The sequence below is a fragment of the Chelonoidis abingdonii genome, chromosome 2 (genome assembly GCF_003597395.2).
Source record: "Chelonoidis abingdonii isolate Lonesome George chromosome 2, CheloAbing_2.0, whole genome shotgun sequence".
Classification (NCBI taxonomy): Eukaryota; Metazoa; Chordata; order Testudines; family Testudinidae; genus Chelonoidis; species Chelonoidis abingdonii.
Window position 1 is genome coordinate 16,207,551 of NC_133770.1, and position 10,253 is coordinate 16,217,803.

Below are 10,253 nucleotides of genomic sequence, written 5' to 3' on the forward strand. Positions count from 1 at the left end.
ACTGTATTACACCACTGTAAAAGAACATGAGATTTAATATCAAAATGAATAACCATTCAAGATACCTACTGTCTCCTCCCTCACTTTCCTGGTTGCACTAATTTAAGTGCTACCAGTCTTTGCAAGGAATTCAAGTGCTTCCCTTGACCACAATGCATATTCTAAGACAATTTTATAAAGGAAAAAAAACAAAAGAGCAAGCTAGACAGAAATGGTGTTTATTACCAACAGCCCAAAATTGTTATTTAGTCTCAAATTGTCAATTACTGCCAAACAGATGTGTGAATGAGCAAAAATGACTGGAAGACATTTGGGAAATGTGCTGTATCAGGCATAAGACCACTGCAGCTTGAACAGAACCTTTTCTATAAAAACAAGTTACTGACATACAGTATGTGCATGTGAGAGCAAGAGAGACCAAGTTCAGACTTTAGTGAAGCAAAGGGCTACTCAATGACAGGCTTAGCTGCAACGCGATACTCCTACTACCAAAAGCCCAAGGACAAGTGAATTTCTCAGATCGCACATACAGGAGAATTAGCCATCTTAACCCCTTAACTACTCTGCAGACTTTCAAAATAAGCTAAATTTGAGAGATTTGAAAGTCTGCTGTCTTTCAGTCAGTCATACCACTGGGGAGGAAAGAAAACAAAACTGACTTTAACAAAACAAAAAAACCTCCCACAAATACAGTTTACATTTCATTTTAAATCCTCCCTACAACTGAACTCAACGGGACAAAATCATCCCTGAAATTACATCAGGCTCGCATTTGGCTGAGTAACCTTGTTTCAAGGCAACTGTAACTTCATTCTTTTCCACAGTTATAAAGCTTTGTATAAAAGTGTCTACTATGATGGCTCAAGCAAATAGTCACAGCAAACACCTCAAGACCAATTACATAATACTGTAGTTGGCAGCCTCTTCCCACACCAGTCTCCTTACAACTTTAATAATATAGTATTTAGCTTTCTTTCTCAGATAAAAGCCTTGACATCATCTTTGCAATGCTTAAATGTCCTGCTTTCAAAGAGGTATCAATGGCGGCCAGGGCTACTGGGGAGAACTGTAGATGTGCAGACAACTCAAGTAAACAAAAGAACTTGCTATCAGTGTTCAGAAATGAGAAGGAGTTCACAGAAACAGCACTAAAAGGCTTAGCATACCAAACCTGAAGTGCTCTCATTTTATAAAACAGTTTTATAATCCACAAAAAGGAGAAGAGAGGAGGATTGATTGAAGTAAAGATGTGTTCAGATTCACATTTGCATTCTTTCCTGTCTAGGAATTCAAAGCTGGGTCTGCTATGTATTATATGATCCACAGTGTTTCTAAAAGCCAAATTAGAAAACATTTCTGACATCTGTATATAAAAATGGGCTTGTCAGAAAATGGAGTAAACTGTTTAACTTTACTATTTGATAAACAAGACAAGCTCTAAATTAAGGTGGAGACCACCAAATTAGCAACACAGAGATCAGAACTGAAAGGTAAACTTATTACTAACACTTACAAGACAGGTTATCTCAGACACAGTATTTTCTACGCTAAAATAGGAAATGTGAAAACAAACATAGCATCTAAGGTACTGCTGTGCAATAACTAGACTAATACTGACCTTTTATTTTAATGGCAGCCGCTGTAGTTGTCTAGGAGAAAGTACAGCCTAGTGGCTAGTACACAGCACCAGGAATTCTATAGATTGTTCGATTTGTCGCTGGCTTGCTAGTGGCATGAGAACAAATACATGAAAGACAGATGCCCAAATACTATGGTAATAGGGCCTACAAGTACAGACAGATAATCATTTCAACAGGGCTTCAATGACTAGCGACTCTAAATTTGTTAGACGGAGCAAACTACAGACTGCTTAACAGTCTTATTTCAGTATCTTAATATTTCTATTTAGTTTATTCTGTGTATGTTCTCAACCCATGCTTATCACCACAGTATCTGAGTGCCTTCATTAAGCAATATGACTACATATCTGTCACAAGTTGTTTGTTCTCTCATCCTCTCCTCAGGAAGAGAAACACATGCAGTGGAGTATCATATTTTGGTAGGTTTGTTTGGGTGGTTTTTTAATAAACCNGTCTTATTTCAGTATCTTAATATTTCTATTTAGTTTATTCTGTGTATGTTCTCAACCCATGCTTATCACCACAGTATCTGAGTGCCTTCATTAAGCAATATGACTACATATCTGTCACAAGTTGTTTGTTCTCTCATCCTCTCCTCAGGAAGAGAAACACATGCAGTGGAGTATCATATTTTGGTAGGTTTGTTTGGGTGGTTTTTTAATAAACATATAACCACAGGTGTGTGTGTGTGTATATGTTAGAGAAGGCAGGTAAAAGACGTGTCTCTTGTACTTGGGGAAGAAGGCAATGAGGGCTGTGATGGACGTTAGCAACTTGGGCAGTTCATTCCACAATCTCTCTTGTACTGACCCCAGAGAAATTTTTCTGTCTCTTTTCTTTATAATCCCATCTTCTGACTAAACTGTAAACTCTTTAGTGCAAGGACTGTCTTTTACTCAGTATCTGCACAGAGCCAGGCACGGATCTCCAGACACTAAACTTAACATAAAACAAGCCCCCAACCTTGCACAGCAGTTTGCCATACCATCATTTGTTGTTTCCGGCCAATGGGACCTGTGAGAATGGTGCTGGGGGTGAGGGCAGCATGCAGAGCCGCTTCCCCCCCACCCCCCATCAGGGGTGTGCAGAGACGTGCCAGCAGCAGCCAGCTGCTTCCAGGAGCAGATTGGGACCACACCAGGCAGGCAGCCTGACTGAGCGCCCTGCTGCATCACAGGACTTTTAGTGGCCTGGACTCAGAGATTGCAAGGGAGCAGAGGCGGCCAGACAGAAATGTTAGTCATGGCGGGACGGACAGAAATGTTAGATAGGGCGGATTTTCCCCTGGGCTAGTCACTTAATTTCTCCATACCTCAGTTCCCCACCTGCAAAATATGGATGATATTACTACTACTTTTCTTCCCACCCGTTGTCTGTCTTATCTGCTTAGCCTGTGAGTCCTCTGAGGCAGGGATATCTTGCTACATGCACAATACCTAGCAAAACAGGGCCCAGATCTTGACTAAGGCTCCTATGTATCACCAAAACATAAAAGGAGTACACGAATGCACCAAATGCTATAATGTCACCAGAAGTCATACGGAAAAAAAAATATGAATTTTAAAAAGCTCTAAATATTGGCCAGAGTTTTTATTTTACACAGTACAATGGCAATTGCTACACAACGCTTTTAGTTTTCAACAGAGGTAGCACTGCTATAGCCAAGTAAAGAGTGAACTGTGAGAAAAGGACATGTAATTAGTACAAAAGACTAAACATTATATTAGAATCTAAGCACAAAATTTACTAGGTTTGCAGAATCCATGAACACAGAATGTTTCATCTTTAATTTAGTTTCTGACCCTTTGACTTCAACAGCTCCAAGAAATCTTACCGAGAACGTTCAGGGAGAAAAGTGGTGTATATTATTTAATCCACCTCAAAAGGTACAAATGGCTAAACTGCTTCAAATTATTTCTAGCTGAAGAGAGGATACAAGACATCAGCAAAGCTTTAATGTTTAAATGTGGGGTGAAGGAAGCTTGTAGTGGTGAATACTGTTCCACAAATCTCTCACTTAAAGACATCTAGTTTCACTGTTGTGATAATCTCAAGAAAGGACAGGCAAGAAGTCTAAGTGGGGATAGAGTAAAGAATGACCAGCACTACATTGCACAATTCAATTCCAGAGAATTCTATTGGCCAAGCAAGACCTCACACCCTCCTCTAGTTCTAAAATCAAAGGCTAGGTGGGATAAAGAAGAAGAAGGACATCTCTTTAAAAAAAAAGATTACACTTTGGGGTACCTCTTTCCCAGCTTCCCACAAGGTTTTGTTATAGACTGCAACTGAGCCAGAAGTATGGCAGCAGCACCAAGAAGTTACACTATGCTGCCCACATTGTTTCCTGCAGCTAACCAAGAAACTAAAAACTTTTTACATCGTTCATTCCACTGAATGAGAAATAGAAATGCTGACTTTGAAGCACATCCCAAACAAACTCGATGGCATTTGGGTTCTAAGAATTATATAACTATTTATAAATTGCCAAAGAGGCTGTTGTTAAAACAGAACCCATCTGTAAGGATAAACAACATTCTCTAAAGAGCTGTTTAGTTTGAATTTTGAGTAATGTGAAGTCCAGCAAGGTGGCTTCTCTTTTCATCACTTTCTTTTTGTTTTGTTTTGTTTTAAGTACGAGATCAGAATTACAAAACTACATCTTCAGTGCTATTTATTCTGGGTGCCCAACTTGAGAAACTTTGAAGAGGGCAATTCTTCAAAAAGTGCTGACCACCCACCTTCTGAAAATGAGCCCACACCAAGGTTCTACAAGTTGGGCACCCAAAAATGAAGACATCCAAAATTGCTACTTATTTTAAAAACATTTAAATCAGGTTATTATACTTAATATAAGACAAGTATCAGGGGGTAGCCATGTTAGTCTGGATCTGTAAAAAATGAGAGTCCTGTAGTACCTTATAGACTAACAGAAGTATTGGAGCATAAGCTTTCGTGGGTAAATACGTCACATGCTCTGATGAAGTGGATATTCACCCACAAAAGCTTATGCTCCAATACTTCCGTTAGTCTATAAGAAGCCACAGGACTCTTTGTTGCTAATAAGACCGTTACCAAGCTGCATTTGGCTGAAAGGTGCTGAGTTTTACATTTGCAAAATATTACTCTGATCAGAAGATGATGGGAAACTTCCAGTTAACCAAAGCAGACAGGTGCCATTCCACGAATGGCCACCTTCTGACCACTACCTCAATAACTAGAATTTAGTATGCATTTCTGAAGCTAGACCCTGAAACATGAAAGGCCCAGAATTACTGCCTTAAAAAAATTGCAGTGATTTTTATTTTAAATATGCACTGACTTTTAAGGAGTCTGCATAACAGGTATTAAGAACCTGCATCATTTTTACTGGTGGGCCTACCCAGAACAAAATTCATTCTGCAATAGTAAATTTTGAAAATGCCTCGATTCTTTTAATAAAGTACTTATGTTCATAGACAGAGGTGCCCCACAGATTAAAGAAGCCAGACATGTGGAATGGGGCTAATATTACCCCATTAACTCCTCAAAAATCCTGTTGGATTTGAGTTTTCGGAAGTGTAGTCCTGCCTTACAAAACTAGAGATACCCCTATACTTATCTGCGTTGAACAGTACTTCTCCACTCCCCTAGAGACGACAACAAAAAATGAGGTGAGGATTGTTTCATTCTTCTGTATGTTCTATTAAGTAGCAGCAGGGGTGACCTAAGACTATTGCATTGCTTAAAACACAAACAACTGACAAGCATGACTTTGCTGACCCACACCAGAATGGAGACCAGAGTGGATAGGAGGGTGGTGACAGCTAGGCTGTTGGCAATGCAAGAGCTCTGCTTTAATTGGCTGTTTCTGCTCAGTTGATGAGACAGTAAGAAAAATGTTACTACCTGGATGGGTTACTCAAAGACACAAAATTGGCATAAATTTCAGCATACAAGATGCTTTTAGTTGGATGGCAGGGCTGGTGTAGACTGTCTTTCGCTGTTCTAGTGAAGCTGATTTTCATTAACCTTTATTAGCAAACAAAAGATACTCCAAAGAGACTGCATGAACAGAGATGCTCTAAAATTTTCATTGTTAAAAAACTACAAACTGCACAGGGCACTGAGAGTTATAATGTCACTAATCTAATATATATTAGACACAAACACACCTTTAACATAGCATTGTCACAGTCCTGCAGAGAAGAAAACTCTTGATCTTGGGGGTATAATTATCTAGATTTGATTTTTTTAAATATCCCAGCCAGCCGTTTCAAAAGTTGTGTGTTTTTAACGGCAATCATCATTAACCTTGGACCAGAAGCTTCACTGTGTTAGAGAATGAAATTGGCTTCATTACCTTACTTTCTCAAGCACAAGAGGATAAATACAAGACATTGAAAGAGCAGACTAGATTCATTGCTATATGGTGGTTCTTATTCTGGAATGAGTTTAAATCCTGCAATGTGTCAGAGAAATATGTATGTACTATGTTTTGCAAAATAAGCCATTTTCCATCTTCTATGTTATATAAATTTAATAGATTAGAACACTATTTCTGAACATTTGGGCTGTAGAAAATTTGCAAACAAAAGGCTAAAAATGAACATAATGTTTTCATCAACAAATCTTCAATACTCCAAAAATTAAGCACACAACAGATACTTTTAAAAAGAATAGCAGTCTGTGCTTGTTTTGTTAGCCAGCCAAGGTAGCACAGAAAATCCATCAACAATGGAGGTTGAGCTATTTTTTTTTTTTTTTTAAAAAGCCCACCACTTTTCCACAGTCTTAAAATACACACACACAATCTCCACCTCAAGCAACATACAGGCTGTGAATCCCCACCAAAAAGCTGCAACTTTGTCCTCTTTTCTGACACAGCTGCCTTAGGAAAAGCTGGCAGACAAGGAGGGTCATAACTGCTCAACAAAACACAAATACTAGATGAAATGTGGAAGAGAGAATACATAAAAATAGATTTACAATGTTGCTGGTGCTCTAATTTGATGATCCACAGACCTTTCAAAATAAATATGATTATACACATTTTCTTTAATTAAATTTTCAGAAAAAAAGTCTGTGGAGGTATGTCCTAGTAGTTGTACCTTTTTATAACAACATGATACACACAGGAAGCTTACAAGGTCAGATTTTTTAGGCAACTATGTTTTTCCTCCAGCTGATGTTTTTGCCATTGTATGAAATTACAGGAGCAGATAACAACAAAAAGGGGCCATCTCACTTGACAGCCACATGAGCTAAAAAGACCCAAGTAGCACACAAAGAAAATAAACTGACTCCAAAAAATCCCTTTTATGTTCATAATAGAATTTTCCAGCCAACAGAGCTGTTGTGATTATAACAAGCTGAATACCACTGTTCCAGCTATCCTGCTCCTTCCAAAATACTGATCTTGCTTGGCACGGCTAGGTAAATACAATCATTTATAACCCCCTTGTAAACACAAGGAAACAAAGCTGTATACAAGTGCCCTATCACTTAGCTACATGTCCTAGCTGGCTTGATTTCCACCACAAATTATTTTTTCTCTGTCCCTGCTCCCTTCACACCACCACCTTCAGTATGACTTTAAAATAATTAAGAGATGGCATTGTTTAAAATACAAATCCCAGGCAGTGCCACTGCATATTTAATGGGCACTCGGAACAAAGAACCATCACCAGCAGCAAGAACCTTGCGCCTGGTAGATTTTAGCTCGCGCGGTTCCTGGGAGCACATTCCACAACAAACCCAACCCGATCTCATCCCCTCTGCCCTCGAAGAAATGAGGCAGGATAGCCTCCCGGTTTCTAATGGGAAACATTTAACCAATGCATGGGGAAATCTCTTCTTCTTCCCTGTCTCTCCAGATTTAAAATAAAAATATTCAAAGGAAGAGGAAACTGCATTCCCACCAGACGCACGCAGCAAGCAGAGGGCACAACTGCAGCACCATCCCCCACTTTAAAAACCAGCAGTCTCTCTTGTGATCCTTTATCCACAACTCCCCACCCCTCTCCGTCCCCTCCCCATACTTCAGAATACCCCCCACCCACCCTTTCCCTGCTCGGTAATGGATACAACGTAACAAGTTACTACACACAGCCTTCCCCTACCACAGCACCAGATGTGACTAAATAAAGATCAGCTTTGGATCCATTATGTTTAGGGGGTGAGGGGGTGGAAGGAGATAAAAAACAAAACAGAAAATTGCTGTGTGCTAGTGGGAAATCACCCCTTTCCCTGTGTTTCTGTATGCGATCTGTAACCTAGATCATTGTTTTACCAATCCCCCTAAGGGCGAGCTCTCTTCCTCTCTCCACCCCTCATCAAAACAAGGAGGGAACCACACAACAAAGCAGCCCTGCAAAGCTAAGGCTCGCCACCCAGAAATGGCTCCAGATAAAAAGCCGCCCCTTTCCCCCTTGACAAAGGGAACACCCCGCTTTCACAACAGCTCAATAGATCTAGCAGAATGGGAATAATTCCCTAATAAGCAGCACGCACCCCTGAAACATTTAACTACCCCCCAAAACCAACTATTACAATCACAAGCGCTTGCCACCACGGCCCTTTCACCCCAAAAATCCAGCTCTTCAGGTTGAAGCAAATGAAATGCATCCCAACGCTTTGGGAGAGTCATTTAGTAGCAGGGCCTTCTGGTTTTGCCCCTTAGCACGTCCAATGTTTACATTAAGTTCCATCATGCCACATAATGTCCCTATAAAAATGCAAGCCCTGCAGATTTATGCTGAAGTTTGAAAAGGCTCACGAAGGAAGATTTCAAAACAAAAAACACACAAACTCTCAAAGATGGGTCCTTTCGCTCCCCTCTTACAACTTTCTATTATGTGACCATGTCACAAATCAGCCCAAATGAATCATCTCATAAAAATAGCAAAAGCCTATGGGATCATAACATTTCATTAAGGGGGGTTGGTGGAGGAGAGACATGCTTCAACCGACTTTCAGCACCGTTTAACTCTGGCAAGCTAGATAAAAACAGTCCCTTTCAAAGAACTAGAAGACACAAACCCAGAAGAATCTGTTACGAAAAGGCGAGCAGCGTTTCCCAAGGACTAGTAAAATCACACGAAATTAACACATTAATGGAGAAGAGGAGAGGGGGAAGGAAATCAAGCCAGTTACACAACAGCCTTGCAAACCCCAGAGTAAAAAACCCGCACACCACACATGGCTCTCTATCTGAAAGGCCAAACACTAACAACCAAACGGTTTCTCAACTTGATTCCCACACACACAACGCTAACATGCCATTTTGACGAAGTTTCTTAGGAATCTGAGGCCGGGAACATTGTAATTCATTCACACACTCTTTAATTAAAGGGAATACAGAGCAGCATTATAACCCATTTGTATCATAACAACCAACCAAAATGGGAAGGTTTCTTTAAAAAAAAACAACTTAACCTTATTTTTTTTCCCATTCGTTACAGTTTAGGGATACTTTAAGGGAAAGGGTAAGTGGTTTCGAATAATTGCATAATTTAATCCTTTTTCAAGCGTTAATATAAAACTGTTCAATGGATATAGACGTAAAATGTACTTACCTGCACAGAAAGTTCCACAAAGAAAGGCGAAAGTCAACCACGAAGCAATCATATTCCTTTACTTTTTTCCCCCCTTGTGTATCCCCCTTTATCCCCAAGAAAAAAAACGATCGGGAGAGTGAAGGAGGGGGTGGAGGAAAACGAGAACCTCTACCAACAAACAAACGAAAAAATAAGGCTCCTACAAAATCGAATTTAGTTCCTTCACAGTTGCAACAACGTCTCCAGTTCTAGGGGCCACACAATCGCAGCGCCAGGACAGCGAGATCGGCGGCCGTCCGGCTCCCGGCTCCTCCTGCTCCGAGCTTTCCAAGAGTTTTCTTTGCCGGGGCTTTTGTGCAAGGAGAAAAGCGTGCACCACACCAACAACTCTCTCGCTCGCTCCNATATAAGACAAGTATCAGGGGGTAGCCATGTTAGTCTGGATCTGTAAAAAATGAGAGTCCTGTAGTACCTTATAGACTAACAGAAGTATTGGAGCATAAGCTTTCGTGGGTAAATACGTCACATGCTCTGATGAAGTGGATATTCACCCACAAAAGCTTATGCTCCAATACTTCCGTTAGTCTATAAGAAGCCACAGGACTCTTTGTTGCTAATAAGACCGTTACCAAGCTGCATTTGGCTGAAAGGTGCTGAGTTTTACATTTGCAAAATATTACTCTGATCAGAAGATGATGGGAAACTTCCAGTTAACCAAAGCAGACAGGTGCCATTCCAAGAATGGCCACCTTCTGACCACTACCTCAATAACTAGAATTTAGTATGCATTTCTGAAGCTAGACCCTGAAACATGAAAGGCCCAGAATTACTGCCTTAAAAAAATTGCAGTGATTTTTATTTTAAATATGCACTGACTTTTAAGGAGTCTGCATAACAGGTATTAAGAACCTGCATCATTTTTACTGGTGGGCCTACCCAGAACAAAATTCATTCTGCAATAGTAAATTTTGAAAATGCCTCGATTCTTTTAATAAAGTACTTATGTTCATAGACAGAGGTGCCCCACAGATTAAAGAAGCCAGACATGTGGAATGGGGCTAATATTACCCCATTA

General features: G+C 40.1%; 1 protein-coding gene across 1 annotated transcript in view; it reads right to left on the reverse strand.

Annotated features, from left to right (window-relative positions):
• The window catches only part of ACVR2B (activin A receptor type 2B), a 163,783-nt gene extending 154,202 nt beyond the window's left edge, over window positions 1-9,581 (reverse strand). Inside the window, exon 1 of the mRNA XM_032789052.2 lies at window positions 9,197-9,581. Coding sequence (XP_032644943.1) covers window positions 9,197-9,248 — 52 coding nt within the window. The 5' untranslated portion in view covers window positions 9,249-9,581. The remainder of the gene's footprint in view (window positions 1-9,196) is intronic.
• Window positions 9,582-10,253: the final 672 nt, after the last annotated feature.